The 20,026-nt window shown below is 36.3% G+C and overlaps 1 protein-coding gene across 1 annotated transcript in view; it reads left to right on the top strand.

Moving 5' to 3' along the window:
- Window positions 1-363: 363 nt before the first annotated feature.
- The window catches only part of LOC149568164 (serine/threonine-protein kinase D6PK-like), a 32,528-nt gene continuing 12,865 nt past the window's right edge, over window positions 364-20,026 (top strand). The window contains exons 1-2 of the mRNA XM_089821168.1: window positions 364-772; window positions 1,818-3,464. Coding sequence (XP_089677294.1) covers window positions 2,059-3,464 — 1,406 coding nt within the window. The 5' untranslated portion in view covers window positions 364-772; window positions 1,818-2,058. The remainder of the gene's footprint in view (window positions 773-1,817; window positions 3,465-20,026) is intronic.

Consider the following 20,026-nt stretch of genomic DNA (forward strand, 5'->3'; position numbering starts at 1 on the left):
TTCAAGACAAAGAGAACTGATAAAAGGACCTACATAGGATGAGTTCAAGGTCACTTTTTGACACACCCATTTTATTTGTTAGATTGACCAACGTTATAGAGTTCATTTCTAAATAGAATAAATGAAATGAATGAATGAATGTGAAGTAATAGTAAGAAGTGTGTAAGACAACTCAAATGAAGACATTCATCCAACTAGACCTTCTATTTCTAGTAATTCAAAACAAAGAGAATTGATCTAAGAACCAATATTAAGCAAGCCCACATCCTTTAAATCAGAAACCCAAATTTATGAAGTTCACTTCTAGTGAAAGACTAATGAATGAATAATGAATAAATATATGAATGAGAGGAAATAATAATTATATAAACAACCCGAAGCTAAAGCCTTAAAACAACTAGGTTTACTATTTGAGTTTACATAAATAAATGTTTTTGGTTATCTTCCCAACAAAACTGTAAAAAGGTATTGCCACATGAGCTCCACGTAGTACGGGTGACAAGAAAGGGCGGAAGTGGGGACGCCGGGCTCCGAATGCCAAGGCAGCGCAACTTACCATGTTTTATTGGTTACAAAGATCCAAGCAACAAGGGAAATAAAATAGAAACTTTCTTAATTTAATGAAGGGAGAAACCATTCTTTAGCTTTGACCAGGCAGCTTTCCTCGTTTAACCAAAGGGGCTCTCTACACTTTCTTCATACACTCTTTAGTTCTGGTTCAGCACCAAACAAGGACACTCATCTGCTCTTCTCTGCGATCTCAACAACGCAGGTAAACATCCCATTGTACTCTGAATAAATGGCATCATACACATTATGTTTATCAGAAAGTGCATGCATATTCAGATCCAAAATTTTGTCCCTTCTCCATCTTTGAGTTTCTTTCCACACATTTTTCTGCATACTAGTTACATTCTTGATCCAGATGTTTTTTTTCGTTATCGTGCTAACTCATTCATCGTTAAATTCTAGATTTTATGGCTGGTTTTTAAGTGGAAACAAGAAAAATCTAGCGAGTTTAATTAAGCAAGCCTAGCTGTATTGCTTGGTACCGATCTGAGAATCAATTGTAAGCCGACGAACTGAGAGGTCGCATTTTGAGGATATGGGTATTTTTGTTACAAAGATTTCGGGAATATTTGCCGTTCCCCCGAACAAGAATTGCTGCTTCATTTGTTTTCGTTTCAGCTTGTCTTTTAGCGAAGCTTATTTGCAGGGTTTTAGGGAGCCTTGTATTTTTTTCTAGATTGCTTGGCTGCCCGAGATTACATAATCTTCAATGCCAGGGACAACCTTTTAATTTTTGGATACTCCTGAGGATTTGGTCTTGGACAAATCCATTTAATTGACATTTTGTAAGGGTATCCAGATCTACCAAATAATTATCAAATGCTACCTGCCATTGCCCTTGAATTGTGATTTGCGTACCAATAATCCCTGAAGCCAATTTTTTATGTTTATCTTTTCTGAGTTGCCTGATGGGTTATCTTGATTCTATTCCTGAACGAAGAACAGAGCCTTTCTGCCATGCTATGTCAAGCCTTTTTGGATCTTAAGCTGTTGGCGTATGTTTTGAGTTCTAAGCTTACAATCTCTGATAACAAGAGTATTGGATGAGGAAGGACAGACTGTTTTTTGTAAGCATTTTGTATTGGGCATCAATGTGTACATCACGTTTGACTTGAATGCATGCTAAGTTGTGTCGGCATTATTGTTTCCGTTAGATAGTTTGTGACTTGTCAAGTCAATACAGCGCATTTCAATTAGTAGGGATTTACTTATGATAATTGATGATTTATGCTCTGATCTGATGGCAGGAATGTAATCATTTCAGTATAAAGGAAATTTTCTGTAGGCTATTGGTTGATGCAAACTACATATCGATACAAGCTACACATCATATGGCCTTACAGAAAACATGCAGCTCTATTCTTTGTGGTGAGGTTAAAGGAATTAGAGGACTGTGGTGGAAGAGACTGAAAACGTGTATCTTCTAGTTGTTATAGAATTCATGGCCTTGCATGAATGAATTGCATTGAGAATACAATATTCTGATTAATGGCAACATTTAGATCATCAGAAGCAAATTTCAAACAGTCATGCAAGCCAGCCTCCTGTCAGGCACCTGGATCATCTTCCATCAAGAACATATCAGTAGAAGGAATTACGCAGGCGCTAGATGCAACTAGCTTGAAGAAAACAGAGAAAGTTGGTACTTCTAGAACACAAGAAGCAGGTCCTGTGAAACAAAAGTTGAAGCTAGGGGGTAATGTGCTCCCATCAGAGAAAATTATGTTGGAGCAAGCATCTAAGGAAGGTGGTATTTCAGGGGTCCCAGAAGCAGCTAATCAGAAGTCACCATTGAAGGGTCCAGTGAATAATCCATTATACGAAGCAGGCACATTACAATCACCCACTTCCAAAAGTGGAAGTAGAGTAGGGGCTGTTTCTCAGGGAACTGCCAGAAGTACTATGAAACATTCATCAAGAGAAGCATCAGAGACAAGGAATCTAAATCCTGTATTTGATGAGTCTATGATCCCACAAAACACAAAAGCAGATCATACAGATCAAGTGTCTCGTGCAAATTGCACCCAGTCACTTGAGGCAAATAAGGCGAAGCATCCACTGAGGGGTTGCACGGATATGTCCACGGTTACTGAAGCATCATCTGGAGTAGCTACTTCAGCATCATCAGCTTGTTGTAACTCACAGAAAGCTGAAGCTGTTTGTCATTCACCAGAAGACTTGTCACATAAAGGATCATCTGAACGGGATGAAAAATGCACCAGGGATGCTTCCTTGCCTACAAGCAGCAATCTCAGTCCTCATAACAGCAGCGACAGCACAAGTGTTATGACAGCACCAAGTAGTGTTAAAAACAGCTCAAGTGCAAAACTAAGTGATGGTACTAGCAGTGTGGCTAATTCTATACCAAAGACTAGTGAAAGTGCCAAAGTTAGTGAAAAAGGAGATTTTATTGAAAGTGCTAAGAGTAGTGTTTGCAGAGGTAGTAATAGTAGCGGGGTCAGTGATGAAAGCACCTGCAGCAGTTTAAGTAGTAATGCCAACAAGCCTCACAAGTCCAACGATCCACGATGGGAAGCCATTCGAGTAGTTAGAATGCGGGATGGAATTTTGGGATTAAGCCATTTCAGATTGCTTAAAAAGCTAGGGTGTGGTGACATAGGCAGTGTTTATCTTTCAGAATTAAGTGGTACAAGATCCTACTTTGCAATGAAGGTGATGGATAAAGGCTCTCTGGCAAGTCGGAAAAAGTTGTTGAGAGCTCAAACTGAAAGGGAAATACTGCAATCTCTGGATCATCCTTTTCTCCCTACATTATACACTCACTTTGAGACAGACAGGTTCTCATGTTTGGTTATGGAGTATTGTCCAGGAGGAGATTTGCACACTCTTCGCCAACGACAACCAGGAAAGCACTTCTCTGAGCAAGCAGTACGGTAAGAACCTCAATCTTTTGTATGATTGGTAAATTCTAATTACTTGGCTGACTTATATTGGTCAGTGGGTATATGTGCAATGTCAACTGAATGGTAGAATTCTAAGTAACTCAATTTTCTTACTGGGCAGTATTCTGGATGTAAGTCATCATTGTTAACTTCACGAACATCATTATTTTGGGGTTTGTCCTTTTTTCATCTCTTAGCTTTGAGGGGAGTAAACTTTCTACTTGTATTCTCTGAAAGTAAATCAAAAAGCAACTTTCTTTCTCGTTGATTTTAGCTGTGTAAGATATTTTTAAAAATCCCCAATTTCTTTTTGGTTACTGGTAACTCTAAGAAGGTGCACCAATAAACATTTCTACAAACTGAGATATCCAACATGAATTTGCAATGGTAGCATAAGAACTTTCTATTAACTATTTTTATATATAATGGATGCTTTTAAACATGGAGGTCTTGAATTACTTATATGAAGTGGATCACATGGTCTGTTAGCTCCATATGTCAGCTCAAATTATTAGGGTCTGGTTGAAACTTGAAGATTGGAATGCCAAAAGAAAGTTGATATGTTAATCGCTATAGTCTCAGTAGGAGATCATTTGGAATCCTATTGATATAAGTTATGTGCATATGGAAAAATCAAGTCATTGCAATTTGTGGATGATTTTAAAGCTACAATGGAATGCCAAATATTGATTTATGCAGTAATCAAAGAATTTATACAGAACTTATTAAATGAGAGTTACAGAAATTCATCACTAAGAAAATAAACTACAATTTGCATAAGCATAGGAAATGGTTGAACTATCCATCTTGGTGGACTAAGAATTAATTGATTTTCTGAAAGTGCCAAACCGTCATGAAGTGTTTTCCATGTTTCTTCTACTTGTGCCAGAGGCTGGTAGCTCAAAAGTGTTTAGCAGTTGCTTCATTATGAAAGTTTTCTCTGACGTTTCACTGTGGGCATTAAGGGATAAAAATTTAGAGTAAAAGTATCAATGTGTTATTGTGTTAGTGTTCCCTGAATTTCCAAAAGGGACTTAAATGTATCAAAATTTATTTAATAGAATATACCTTTTCTTGTCAAAGAAGTTGCTATGCTGGTCATCTTTTCTGTAATACAGCTTTTTAAAACTTCAGACAGTGAAACTAAGTAGTATCCTAATTATCCTTGATGCACAGAAATACCCGTGCTTGTCATAAAAGGTTAGGTTGAAGCTGAATTGCAGTTTCGGATTAATTATTGATTAACCTCAGGATCTTTGCAAACTATAAGTAGTTCTTGGATGCATGACTGCATTAAGTCAAATCATTTTCCACAAGAACTTCATTAGTCTTGGGGTTTACTCTGTCTAAAATCCATTATTACTAAGCTCGTCAGAAAGTAGCTATGCCAGTTTGGGACAGGCGTGCTAATAATCTTTGAGCTATCTATGTTAGTAAATAATTTGCAGCTAATTGTGCATATCATCTAGACCATAATCATTTGGACCATGGAGCATAATTGCATATGAAAAATATCTGCACGAATTCTCTGACGGACATATTTTATTAACCTCGTTTTGTAGTACGTGGATTCTCTGCAGCCTGTTGATGGCCAAAAATGATCCAGTGATTAAGGGGTAAAAATTCCTTTTAGCTTTACTTGCTTGTTACCTTGTCGAATTTGCACGATGCCAATTATGATGAACACATAAAGCTTCTGCAAACTCACTGCCATAGTATTGACTCTAGGCTGTCACTTTATCGAAATTCCTCAACTTTAACCAGACAAGAGATTAGCCAATGGTTCAATACCTCCATTTAATATTCTGGCCAGGTCAGTATTGAAAGAAAGAAGAAATTATGTTAATGTCCATGGATGACCAAAAATAGGTTAATGAAACTCAAGAGAACAGTGATATTAAATAGAAAGTTATAGGAAGAGAAACTGTGAAAGACTCCACAAGGGGAGGAGCAAAACCAAAGAAATAATAAATAATAATGAACTGCCAACACAAGTGGTTAGGGAAATAGTACATATAGCCAAGAAGTGGGAACAAGTACTCCAAGGAGCAAATATGAGGAAAAATGGAGATCATGAATATCACTGCCTGGACTAGAAATGGTGAAGTAACTGTGACATCATTAATCACTATGAAGGGACCAATACATGATCTGACAATGCTCATTGGGGAGTACTGGAGGCTGGGGGGGTTAAGCAACATACTTCCCCTTGAATGGCAACAATATCCAAGGCTAAGTAACCCATATAGTAGTAAAAAAGTTGTTGATATTCAACATAAGATTACCATAAGCACACTTGGTCAATAAGACACCACATAATGTTAGTATTCTTGTATATTGATATAATAACATTTGATCTAATTAGCAAGACATACAGAAAATTGATAGCCTCCATAGATGATATTTTAAGTGGCCAAATAACTTTACACTGGTAAAGATATCACATAAAGATGTAATAGCACATCTTTATAATAATCCCTACTTATTCATAATAAAAATAAAAATAATAAAATCTAGAGGGGATCAAAGATAGAGGTCAGTCGGTGTTTTCCCTGCTTCCTGAATGTGTTTCTGCTGAGAGAAAGTTGGTTTAGTGGCTGGAGTGAGACTTTTGTAATGAGCATTCTATTGTGAATCGGGTAACTAATCTTTATAATTTTTTGACAACTTCATCATATTTCTAATGGTATATTGTTCTTAAAATGATGTGGGATCATAATTTCAACATGAAAACATTACACCAACATGTACTCTTATAATGACATTTTAGTGGGATAAGCACTTAGGGCATCCAAAAGTTATATATTTCATCAAATGACTCTGCTATTTAAATGATTTTTAATGAACTATATTTAAATAATTGCAATATTCATTTGACAATAATAATGATCAGGTGTAACAAGCCTAAGCTAGCTGGTTGTTCCCTAAGTTTGAGTAGACCAAACTGAGGTAGAACAGATTCACACCAAATAAGACTATGCACATTCAAACTTAATTGTTTTGGAATTTCAAATGAATGATTATTAATTTATATGAAATAAAGTTATGTTATTTTGGGAGTATTCTTGGCTGCTGGTTCTTCCTTTTATTCAAAATCATGGATAGTTAACTTATTTAAAATCTTTTGCACTGCCAAGACTCAAGGCTTTATGCTAATTTATAGTTACAGTACTACCAATATGGTTTCCTCGCCCTAGGGAGTAGAATCAAGAAATTTTCAAATATATTGATTTACTACACCTTCTTCCAGCTATCCAGTAATTTTCACTGGAGCTGAGTGTTCATTGACAGTGTAATTGATTGTTGTTTGATATTTAAATTGGGAAGGAAAAGAAAGGTAAGATGCGGTGACCTGTTTAAAATCTTAATTCATCTGGAAATGTCAGTTAAAGAAAGGCATACAGCTTTACTCATTATTGTTTGATATTTATATTGCAAAAGAAAAGATATAAATTTGTTTAGCATTGCAATTTTTCTGGACATGTCAGTTGAAGATTAAAACGTATTTACTTTATAGGGTACCAATGAAAAAATGATAGATTCAGGCTGCTATGCCTGCTATAATGAATGGCAGACTTCAGCCCCTATCAGCCATTTTATTTTGATGGATATTGGTAATTCTATATGAAATTCATCGAAGTGTCATCTCGCAATGATCTGCAGGACATAATTTTAAGGGCATGAGACTAAGTTTAATGCTTTTATTCGGATTTGAGATTAAGTCTGTTGAACCTTATTTTCACCATAATGTGGAGCAAGCATTATTGAGCTGCTGTGGTTTTACATCATTTGGCTAACATTTCGTCTAAGTGAAGAGAGCTTAATTTACTGTAATTTTGTCAAAACTACTGTATTCATAGATTTTCAAGCTTACCCTTGAGCCACCTTTGTCCTGGCCACAATTATTAAACATGCATAATAATCAAACTTCTATGGACTGTCAATGTCAAGTCTTTTAAGAGCATTGAATATGTTGACAGTGTCATTGCAGGAATGAATCTGCCAGTTTAACAAGGTTTTATCATTATGATTTTAAGAGAGATCCAGTAATTATTGCTCCCTTTGATGATGGCGAAAGCTTTTTGATAGTTTTTTGATGTTGAAAGCTTCTAATTTGCACTAACATTCCTTCTCTAAATACATTGTTCTCAAAATCGTCATATTTACCTTGCTATAGGGATCTCCCCTTAAGGCTTACACATTAAAACCTGCTGATTAAATAAATGAGTACATATTTTTTCCTTGAAGAACAAAATCTTGAATCAAGTGGAACTCCCTCAAATTGCCTCGTGACCCTCAGAAAGGTGTTGCTCCAAGTTGAATTCTTGAGCTCTCAGTCCCAAACTCTTGGATCACAGACAATGAATTATTCTGATCTAGAATCCTCCAATTTGTATTGTGACCCTCAGAAGGGTGATATCCTCCAAATAATGACTGTTTTAGTCCTTAGCCTCTTAAAATTGCACTTGAGGAAGTGCTCAATCAACATAGGAAATGATTTCTTCAATGCCTTAAAATTCCTATGTGCACAGGTTTGTAGTGACTACAGGGTTAACACCTAAGTTACCAGTTCTGGTTCTGATGCTGATGCAGGTGCGGGGTGCTGATTTGTGGATTTTTTTTTGGTGATTTTGGATGCGTTTGGGTGTGTCCGTACATAAGTCTATATATATTTAAATATATGTGTGTGTGTGTGTGTAAAGTTGTTAACTATAATTTATGACAATGTATGCAAAGAAGAAATATTAAATATACAAAAATAAACCATTGATTGAGTCATTATCATAATCAAATTGAAATAACAGTAATATCTAATTAGTAAATCACTCAAGTTAAAGATTCCAATGCAATTCGAATTAAAAAATCAAAACATAGCTCATGGTTCAATGTTGATCAATCAAAGAGTCAAGGCTCAAGATTCACAAATCACATTCAGTCATTCAGAATCATAAGGATTCTCAAAAAAATCCACATTCTCATCATCTCCTGCTGCTGCAACATTTGCAAATTCATTTGAACCATGCATGGTTCCAATTGTGCTAGATGCACGTGCTATGATGTTATCAACATTATCATCAGTCATCACAATAAGATCCTGAAGTGTTGCATCCAAGTCTGCATATTCAGGGGCTACACCCCAAAGCTTGGTTGAGCCTTCTTTGTATCAAAAGATGCAAGTTGATATTTATATAAACCAAGTCCTGAGCTTTCTTTGAGCCCAACTGGTTGTGCTTCACTGAATGGATATAGGAGTACGTACTCCAATTCCGTTCAGCGGAAAAAGAACTTGCAACCTGAATAGTGTTCATAAAAAAATAAATTTTAAAATTTTAAAATTAAACATACAAATGAAAAACAAATTAGAGAATGTTAAACACTAAAATGTAGAATACAATTGCTAAGTAAATAAATAAATGAAAACTTACTTGTGAGAGGATCTTGATTGCAAGTGGTTATAGATGCTTGAATGGTTGACCATACATGTACCACCATGTGATAGCTCCCATGTCATTTTGGTCCTTTATTGCATATGGAGTAAGTTTTGCAAATAAGCCAAATTCTTGCCTCACCTTTTTGTGTATTTCATCATTTGGGAAGAGTCTTGCAAATGCAGTGTAGCACCCAGTAGCAACTTCTTCATTCGCATATGGTGCAATTCTATCCGGCATAGCAAGTATTTCCTGGCTATAGTACCTTGGAGATAAGGCATATGCACAAAGGTGCAATGGGATAGTCATCCTCTCCCAACGATGATGAATGATATCCTCCACCTTTTTGCACAAGGCTTCACATTCTGTGAGGTTAGTCTCATGTGCTTGTATGGAAAGCTTTACCTTTTCTACCATGGTGTCTATGCCATCGTACAGATCTCCCAAGCAAGGTGCATTTGTATTGGCAAAGTGCAACATAGTCATGATAGGCCCAGTGAAATCAAATACAAATTGCACACGAGCCCACCAATGCTCATCGAAGATCATACCCTTGACCTTCAAGGCTCTCTTTGAATTTGAAGCCTTCCATATAGCCCATTGGTTACAAATAACCATTTGGTCCAATGCTGATTTCACCTTGAGGAGTCATTTCAGAACAACAGTATGAGATGCAAATCTAGTCTCAACAACCTATAAGCAAGTTGACAATATGACATCAAATATAAAACGAAGTTATAAACAAGAAATTTGATATTGAACAGAATATAAAACTTATTCAAAATAAATAAATAAATGAAACTAAATAATTACAATTTTAAATCTACCTTCAACAACTCCAACTTGGAGAATGATCCGAGTATAGATTGTGACATGTGGTGGTTTGTCACAAATGTTTGTATCTCCTCTCCCTCTTGGTATATTTGCTTCACCCAATCTATTTGGGTGCCAATTTGTTGCATGACCAAGGTGATACGGTGCATGGTGTCCAAAAAATATGGTCGTATCGAGACTAAACCAAAGCACCTGCACCCCTACAATTTGTGGCATTATTTGTGACCACTTGGATCACATTCTCACTACCCACCATCTCTATTGCCTCAATGAGAATCCTAGAAATGAATTGTGAATCCTTAACTTGCCCTTCACAATCAATAGCCCTCAAAAACTTTTCCCCTTTGGGGGACATTGCAATTGCAATTATCAATGGTCGGTTTCTTGTGTCTTTCCATCCATTAGATACAATAGTTATGCTGGAAGTTTTCCAAGATGTCCTAATTGGTTGAAGAGCTTTGTCTATAGAAATCTTTTCTTTTTGCAAAAGAGTAGTAGGCACCGTTTCAGACCTGGGGCTAATGTAATCAGCTGGTGCTCTAAGGATGGCTGCAATCATTTCTCTCCAATATGGCAATCTTAAACTAAGTCACAAGGTTCAAGTTCGAGTTCGAGTTCAACAAATATGAAGTTTGGATGAAATTTGACGAGTCAAAAAGATCGAAAAAAATTCGATAATAAATTCGCCTTATGTAATTAAAAAAAAAAAAGTATATGCTATTTATTATTATATATTTATGAATTTCATGCAAAGAATTTTTCAATTCAAAATTACAAAATACCTATAATGTTTAATATGTAAGAAGTTAACAATTTTAAAATTTACAAAATTAAAAAAATATTAAATTTGTATTGTAACATATGAAATTACATAACATAAATTAATCAAAACAATAATATAAACTAAAGTGTCCATCAATCGAATGAAAATATTTTAATTGTATTATTAATATTATAATAATAAAATGAATAATTGTAGTAATATTATAAATATAATATATAAATAATTGTATTAATATTATAAATATAATAACAATGATATAAATCAAACTAAACTATATTCAAACTAAAAAATAAAATGAAACTCTTATAAAATAAACTGAATCCTAAAATCACGAAATTAAAACCTTAAAACTATTAAAATATTAAAGCCGAGCCGTGGTCATCGATTGAAGGTGACCCGAACACCAGAACAGAGGCAGGAGGTTGCAGAGACAAGTCGCAATGAATGAGAGTTAGGGGTTGCAGAGTCCATAAGAGTCAGGAGTTGTAGGTAAGATGGGGTGTTGCAGATGTGACACAAAGCACAAAGTGTCCGCATAATAATCTGCAATTTGAAGCCAAAAATGAAGCAAAGAGTGATTTTGGTGGACAATCAAATAGATGAAAAGTTTCCGCCAATGCTCAAAAAAATACAGATGCCCTAGCTGCTGATGCTCAGAAAGTATTCGTGCACTCAGCATGCAGATTGGTTTCATTGATAGTAAAAACTCGATTGAAAACTCTAAAAAGTGGCGTGATAAATTATTATTTTTGGAAAACGACACCTTTTTAATATTCTGTACGAATGTTAGGCGAACATTAACGAATTTTTTTTGGTTTTAATGGATTCGCCGAATTTCGAATCTCAAGCCAAAAATTCAGCGAACCCTGTGACTTAGATCTTACCAAATTGAAAGGAAGACCATTGGCATAAAGGCAACGTGCAATTGCTTCATCAACAATCTCTCTTGCCTCCATTTTTAATGCTTGATCTAACGGACCTTTTTTGTAGGTAATAACTTCTACTTCATCATCCTCCTCTCCCACTTCCAAGAATGGATGTTTGGAGGATGCAACATGATCAGTGGGCACATTCACTTTGCTCTTTGTAGATGAAGGTTTGTACAAACTTGTTTTTTATTTGCTCACTTAACGATCAACAATGTTCTTTTATGAATCCGACTAATTGTGCATCGCTCAACCTTTTTCCATCTTTACTTCCCTTGCACAATGCTATTCCTTTACCAGTAGGGCTCATAAAATGAACTTTGACCCAGGAATATGAGTTGTTGAATGGTTTACTATGACATATATTGCATCTCCAAATGTATGACCCACCTCTAGAAACTTGTGATGATCTTGTGGCGTGTCTCCATAATGGAGATGCCACATCAATATTGAAGTTATCACTTCATTCTTGCCCTGCTGCTGAACTTTGACTGTCAGTAGTGGCCATTATTGCACAATAGAAACTATGAATCTAATAAGAAAAAAGAAAAAAATTAACTCAGAAATGTTTAAAAAAACTTACTCCTTCATTTCTTTACAAAAAAACAAAACAAAATATCATGAAAAATTTCTTCGAAAACTTAAAAAATTCATGAACTAAAAAAAATCACTAAAAAACTCATGATATGCTTACCTTAGATGCTTATTCGTCATTTTTGGAAGATCAATAGACACCCTACGAATGATCCTCTTCAAAACTAATGACCTTGCTTTTAGAATGCCACAATGGAGACCAAATGAGAAGAGAGCCCAGTTGCAAACAAAATGGGAAGAATGGGCAATGAATGGCCTCTTTTAGGGCCGTTTTAGGGTTGTGAGGCAAATAGAAGGAAAAAAAACATTTTGATCACATGTTTTTCTGGATGCAGGAAACAAGTGGATGCTCACGGGATGTGCCCGGATGCTCTTCGGATGCTCTCCGGAGCACCCCGCGTGCATTCGCAGGAGATAACTGTGCTTCTTGACAGCACCCACAACGCCTCCTCTTGCATCCACGCACCAGTCGGCATCTGCATGCATACTCCCCTCCAGGGCCAACGCATCAGTTAATTAGGTTAACACCATCTGCTAATTGCTATATTAAATGGTTGTTTGGTTCAACACTATCTTTAACTTCTTGAATTCTATTATAACTCATTTTTTAGTTTCCAAGAGTCTTAATGCTACAAACAATAAAAAGGTAACAGTGTCTTGTCATCATCCCATTTTCTGAATGAGCTACCTCAGGATAGTATTGAAGGTCTTAGCGCCTCTTAGCTGGATATCGTATAATGACACCAACAACTACTATACTGTGTATTCATATTCATAAAATAGGATGTCACTGTTGACTAATATGCATTGATCATCAACTCCCTCTCTATCCTGTAAATGCAATTTGTTTAACATGACTCCCGATACGAAAACAATTTTTCCTCAAATCCCTCATATCACCAGTAATGACTAAACAATTGCAATAGGCACTTGGATCAAATTAAAATTTCAATTTAGGAGTTCTTCTGTGATCTTTTGCTCCAAATAACTACCTAAGGGTTTTAATCACATGGTGCAAACCTTAATCATCTCTCTGCCTTCAACATTGAGAAACTTAATGAAGATAATCGTATGGGCGCCTTCTCCATTTCTCAAATGCCAAAGTTAGTATTATATGCAACAGAAACGTCACTGTTCACCACAAAAAATGCAAGAAATTAAATTCGATTCAGATTCCAAAAACAATTGTTAACAATTACTGTGAAATCTCATTTGATGATGCAATGCTGCACTTATGTCTTATAAATCCGCATGGCACCAGTAAATAAACTATAAAGTGATTATACCCAGAAGTAATTTCTAATACGAGTGAGGTTTTTTAAAAATGGTGCAAAGCAATGCATCTCTAAGCCTATGATAGAAAATTCAAAAGTAGAACTGTCTTTGTAAAAGTTTAGAATCAGTCACATGTTCTAGTCATTTATGGAGGCTGCATAAACAGAGGACTGCAGCACCAATGGTATACCTTTGCTCTTCTTTGTCTCTCTCCATTTGATGTGTCATGGACAGAACTCAATGCATATTTGTCAACTTATCCTGATGTTAGCACAAACTAATTCTCTAATCATCCGCCTTCGGTGGTTATACAACAGTTCAAACACCGGGGATTTCTCACACCAATCCACAGTCTTTTCCAGATTATCATGCACAGGCACACAGGAGATAAGTGATGCTCTGATACCATAGGGACAGTGTAAACTTTATAAGTTTAAACATTTATAGGGAGGTACACAGTACAGTAACAGAATTACTGTAACTGTATAATAGTGATAACAAAGTAATATTCTAATTTATGCTAACATACTTCCAGTCATCAAGAATCACTAGTCCATGAGCTGTTTGGTGGTGGATAGCCTACTTGACCTTCCTGATTGGGTACTTTTTATTGTGTTTTTTTTGGTCAATGACAGACTATGAACAGAATCTTCTGAAATCAAAACTTCAGTAATATTTTGTTTTCTTAGATATATGGCATTAGATGTAGGGGGGTTTCTACTCCTTCCAGCATCACCTTCATGTTGGGAAAATTCAAAAGTACCAGATCACTAGCTTATTTACCTTATTCACAGGATGCTTAGCCACAGTTGCTATCAGGTCTGCACATTCATTGAGGTGTATGAAAATGGATGGGAGGATAGAGCCAAGGCTTGAATTGATCCATGACATTTTCTATATTTTGATCATGGAAGCAATACTGTAAGTATGAAAATGGATGTGAGTATAGAACCATGGTTTATGCCATTGTTTATATTTTGATCCTAGAATCATTACTGGTGACTACAACTTTTTTCTCTTGTTGAGGACCTGCAGTTTCTTTCTTCATCTCCTCTGTGGGCAACTCTTCTAGCTTTTCTGTATGTTTCAATGGGGCTAGTAACCAATGTAACATGGGGACGCGTTCCCCCACCAAAATTGGGCCACACCCGAGACGGGGGATGGCGTCTTTGCGTCTCGGGTGGCGCCACTCAGTGTACCACCTCCGCCAAAGATGGCGAGACGTCTCTGTATCCCCTGCGGGTGCAGGGGGGACGCCGGGACGTCTCCTGCAGCAACAAGATGGGGGACATTAAAAAATAAAAAAATAAGGCATTATTTTAATATTTTTTTGGTTCTATTTTTGTTATAATGGGATGTCGGGCCCATTCCTCCCTCCTCTATTCAAAAGCCTTCTCTTCTTCATATTTATTCACATTTGCATTTCTATATCTGAAGACTGATACATATTATAAATATCAAATTATATAATTTGACACTCTTTTGTTTGCTGATATTCAATGTTCATTGTTTGTCATTTGATCCTGAATCATGATTTTCCAGTTCAAAACCTCAATGCAATGTTCAATGTTTAAGTTTTTTACATCTTTATATCTTATAGTGTATAATTGTAGTACATCTTTTCGTAACTAGCATTTTAAGTACCATATGTATGGTATATACACCCCCACTCCCCCTGCCACCCCCCGTCCCCCCCCCGTCCCCAAATCAAGGCCTCTCTGTCCCCCTGTCTCAGAAACTTGTCCCCTTGTCCTGCTGTTCCCCCATCCCACATGGCGGCGTAACCATGTTAGTAACTATATAGTATACTCCTTTTGTTTTTGTTATAACTTATAGAGCTTATGCTTCTCTAGGTAAAGCTCTTTTGCTTTTGTAATTGGAAGTTGCTTTTGATATTCCTTTCATCACAATGTATGTCAACTGTAATTCGAGTCCTCTTGACCTACTATGGTTTTTAAAGCTCATAGATAGAATGTCTTTCTTTCCATTCTAATTCGTTACCAGTCATAAATTTATATCAAAAAGAAAAACATTTTATTTTGTCACAAAAATCTGTTGCTTAGAGTACAAGAAACGTGACAAAATAAATAAAATGACTGGAACAGTGGAAGGTAGTAAAGCCAGAAAGATGCTCCAAGTTCTTTGGGCATGTAATCTCATCTAGAATATATATGTCTTATACAGGCTGAAATGGGCTGTGACTTAAATGACTTCATTGGCCTTTTTGTTGCCAAGACAATTTGATTTTCTGAGGAGACACCTTCAGCTGATTTGATCAGAACTTTGGAAGTTTATTGAGACTTGACAATGCAAAAAACATAGCTGAACATATCAGACCACTTGTTTTTGAGGCATTGAATTACTAACATATGATTCTTAGAAATAGTGAATTCTTCATGGTCAAACGGGCAGCACATCAATTCAAGAACGTTGTTATAGGCCTGCTCTAAATTCATTAAAAGTCCACTGTCTTGAGCTGAGAGCCATATCAAATCAGAGCAGCAATACCTGGATTGTATTTCAAAGTTCTCTCAAAAAGGAGAGTAGGATTGCTGAAATGGGTTTCTGTAGTGGGGCAGTGAGCTGGAGAGTTGCTGATAAAACCCACAATGCTCCAATTCCTAAGAATGTGAATTTCTTCTTTAGATAGACTTTTGAGGAATTGCTATTTTCTTGAAATAGGATTCGACACATTTACTACCATAGCTTGCTGAATCCTTTAAATCATAATGTTCTTGGAGGTAGCAGTGTTTCACAAAATTATTTTATTCCTGCCATTCCAAATTTACTGCATACAGAAGAAAGGGAAGGAGGACCATAAAAATCTAAAACTGTTGTAGCTGAATTCCAAAATTGAATGCAAATTTCTAAATTTAGTTTGTTACGAAAGAGGACACTATAGTAGAGAGAGAGAAATCCAAATAGAAGCATCTTCCTCATAATCAAAGAGGAGGTGAGATTCACAATCTTGGACACTTGTAAAGCAGATATGAGGACCCAAGATGGCTCTCTTGAGTCTTAACCAAAGTTCCCAAACTTGGACCGAGCAAGGCTGACGTGACTTATGATTTGACAAAAAACTCGTAAACACCCTTGAGTATCTAAAGATTTTTAAGTATTTGAATCTTGTTTCATGCACCCATTATTGGATAAAGCTTAAAGAGAATAGCACCATCAAATAGAAGCTAATTTGATCACATACATAAACATACCTCGATTACATAAGTACAAACACAAATTAATACATTGATGACAATTAATATACTTGTAGGTCATTAATATTAACAAACACAACAATAGTCATTCTATAAAGATAAATCAAGTAATATCGAGGAAGATTAATGACAAGAGTGTAGAGAATGATTTGTACAATGTGAACTCAATGTTGTATATTTAAAAAATAAAATGGGTTTGGGGGCAACGCCCTCAACAGGGTCAAGGGGCAGCGGCCCTTGCATGGGTCTATGGGCAGTGCCTCCAACGGGGGTTTGGGGGCAATTCCTCAAGACCAAATTAGCACCTTTAGAACTAATAAAACTCCATAATGGGCATCATTTTCTTTGATTTTGAAGAAGCCAAAAATGGTAATGATAAAGCCCAAAAATGCAATTTATAAATCTCTTAGTTGTTTAACAAGAGAGAAGACCTTTAAGAATTGCAGCTGCTGCAGGGAAGGGTGGTGTTCACGTGGTGATTCAACATACAACTCGATAGAATAACTTAAAATGTTCCCTTTTTTTTTTTTTTTGCTAAAAAGAGCTGGCCGCCGGTCGACTCTTGTCATTAGGATTCAGTGAGTCACAACAAGATTCGTGACTCACCATGTCTTGGCAAATCACTTGTTTGACTCGTATGAGTCTGAGTTAGAGTCAATTTGACTTGGTAGGGATAACACGATTCGCAATTTGCCAAGACTCAACGAGTCATGACGAGCCTGGGAACTATGCTCTCCAGTAGATATTCACCATTGAAAATTTTATTCTTTTGGACAAGCTATGTAAACATTTTGATGGTGTTGCTAAATGTCCATATGATGTTTAGGAAGTAGTCGATTGGTTCAAATTCAAAAGAATGATCTCCGCCACAAATTGTGTAGCTCCTCATAGAGCCTAGCTTGCTTCAAATTAAACCATCTTTACTACCACCATCTGCAGGGATAATGCTCATGAATTTCTCTCTATGAGATCCTACTCGTTGATGTTCTGCATAAAATCTATTTGGATGAAGCCACTTAGGGTGATTTCTATCTCAACAAGTTGTTTCAAGGACATGAGAGAGATTAGGGGTTCATTGCCTAGAACGAGATCATCTCAATACTTAATATTGTGACCGTCTCTAGTATACCAAGGTACATTGGTTTTGATTAATTCTACCATAGTTGAAAAACTTGCACTCAACAAAAACTTGGTGGGGCTGGAAAATGTGACTCCATAATATTAAAGTTTGCTTAAATTTCATTAGAAATGCCTTTTTTGTTGCAAAAGTCAAAGAGGAGATGCATCTAGTGAGTCACTAAATGAGCACATTAAAGAAATAAGTTGAATATAGTATTTTTGACTGATTTAAATGCAAACTAGCTACAAATTGGCATCCTCATGTGGAATGCTGATGGCTGATAGTCTTAAACAAAACGGAAATAGCAAATTGTTATTGCAATACTAAAAGTAAACTACTTTGAAACATTTTACATCTTCCCAGCTGTAGTAAAGACTATGGGAGAGGTAGAACTAGAGGGTTTAGTCTTAGTAGTCCGCTACAGCTAATACACATTGCTCGGCATGATAGGGCTCTGGCTTGGCCTCCACCCTGGATGTCAATGCCAATGGCATTGGCAATGAATCCTCCCAATCATCCTTGGTCTCCTTGTCCTTCTCAATGTCATCCAATGTGAACCCAAATCCGCCCCCTCCTCCATTGTCTGTCATTATAAATCTTAGATGTCATCCTCAATAAACAATGGAGGCTTGTCCTACAAATCATTATTAGGATTTATATTATCCAAATCAATTGGACCACTTAATTTTTTTCTCTACCTTGTGTGCAACAGAAGAGTCTATTGCATAAAGACAAGGTCATTGAGGTGTTTCTGAGCTAACTAACTCTTCTTTGTGTCGAGGGCCTCAAACAAGCCCAGATTTTGCTCATATCTCTAGATGAACTAAAATCTTCACTCCTTGGTGCAAAATCACAGTAAATGACCTTGTAGAAGGTTTGGGAGGGTGTTTTTATACTGCAGGAGAGAGAAATGTTGAAGATTGTAGCTGCGATAAAGATCTTTCTCTCTAGAAATATGGACGTTATTAGCATTATAGTCACCTTCAGCTGAAAAGGACACTTATGATTAAATTGTAATATCAAGTAATGACATTATCATAGAACATGCATTAAGGCATGGAAATACGAAGAGTGGTAATTGTAATAAAGAGTCACATTTTGGGAAATTGGTGAGACCTTTGGTTGGAATGTAAAGAGTCTCTCCTTAAGTTATATATATATATATATATATATATATATTGTATCAAGCGATAGGCATTGTGCACTTGACCATTTATGATCAATAAAATGATATTTTGTTGTGTGGCTGGGTTTTTCCCTTCATTCTAGAAGGGTTTTCTGAGGGTATTTCTGGTGTTTATTGTTTCAGTTTTGGCTCTTTCTTATTGATGTTTATCATCTTAGTTTGTGGGCTCAAAATCCAACATGACTTGAGAGCTAGGATAGATAATAGCATTGAAGAAAGTTGATCCGCTCCATTGTGAAATATTTTTTTATTTGGTAGCTTTAAACATGGTCAAGTAAAAAAAATCATAGAAGCTGTGAAAACAGGTAGTGTTATTTTAACCTGCAGGATCTTTGTTTGTATGTCTGGCCTAACTCTCTTCACATGACAGAAACCAGAGTGCTTGTTCCAACAGGTCGAAGGATAGCCTGAGCAACATCTCGTCATTGCTATTTAGACTGGAGTCTGGCTGAGTTTTGACGAGCTGACTTTTCTTGTTATTGCTGTGAGTGCATAGCAGAGGAGAGGGAAAGAAGCTGAGCTTCTTGTGTCATTTAATCATATAATGTCTCTTGGAGCTATTCATTTGCATTTTATGAGGTCTCCGTTGCAAGGAAGGCAAGGAAAATATTTGTTATGGTTGTGGATCATAAATGAATAAAGTTTCATGCTGGGATCTTGATATGGAGAAGTCAAACTGCCTAACATCTCAAGTAGTAATGTTTATTTTCCTCTCACCGTCAGGCTCATGATTTCTTCTCTCTTCGTAATTGCCATTTATTGGTATTTAGTTATTAATGATGGTTGCACGACCACAACTGTAGTATCATCTTGTGAGTGATCGCTATCCATGGCACAAACGTATGCCCAAAAATAACGATTGAGGATATCAAAGGAGTTTGAACTGAGAGGCAAACACAAGATAACATTAATGGTGGGTAATGAACGTGTCTCAACATATCAAGAAAGCTGTTACAACTATGAGTTGCAATAGGGTTGCTAAGGCTGTGTGGAATATGTTGAAAATGGTGAGACAAGGGCCTTTGGATTAAAGTTGATACAAGATTCTTTTGGGGCTGAAACAATATAATAGAAAAGGTGTGTTTGCATGCATTCTGGAGAAAGGCATCAACTAAGCCTAACAAAGTGACAATTATAGAATCTAATTTCATTGAAGAATTTGCTAGAGACGCATAGATTGTATTCACATA

This window comes from Cupressus sempervirens, chromosome 3 (genome assembly GCF_028749045.1).
Source record: "Cupressus sempervirens isolate cs-2001-9-10 chromosome 3, ASM2874904v1, whole genome shotgun sequence".
Classification (NCBI taxonomy): domain Eukaryota; kingdom Viridiplantae; phylum Streptophyta; class Pinopsida; order Cupressales; family Cupressaceae; genus Cupressus; species Cupressus sempervirens.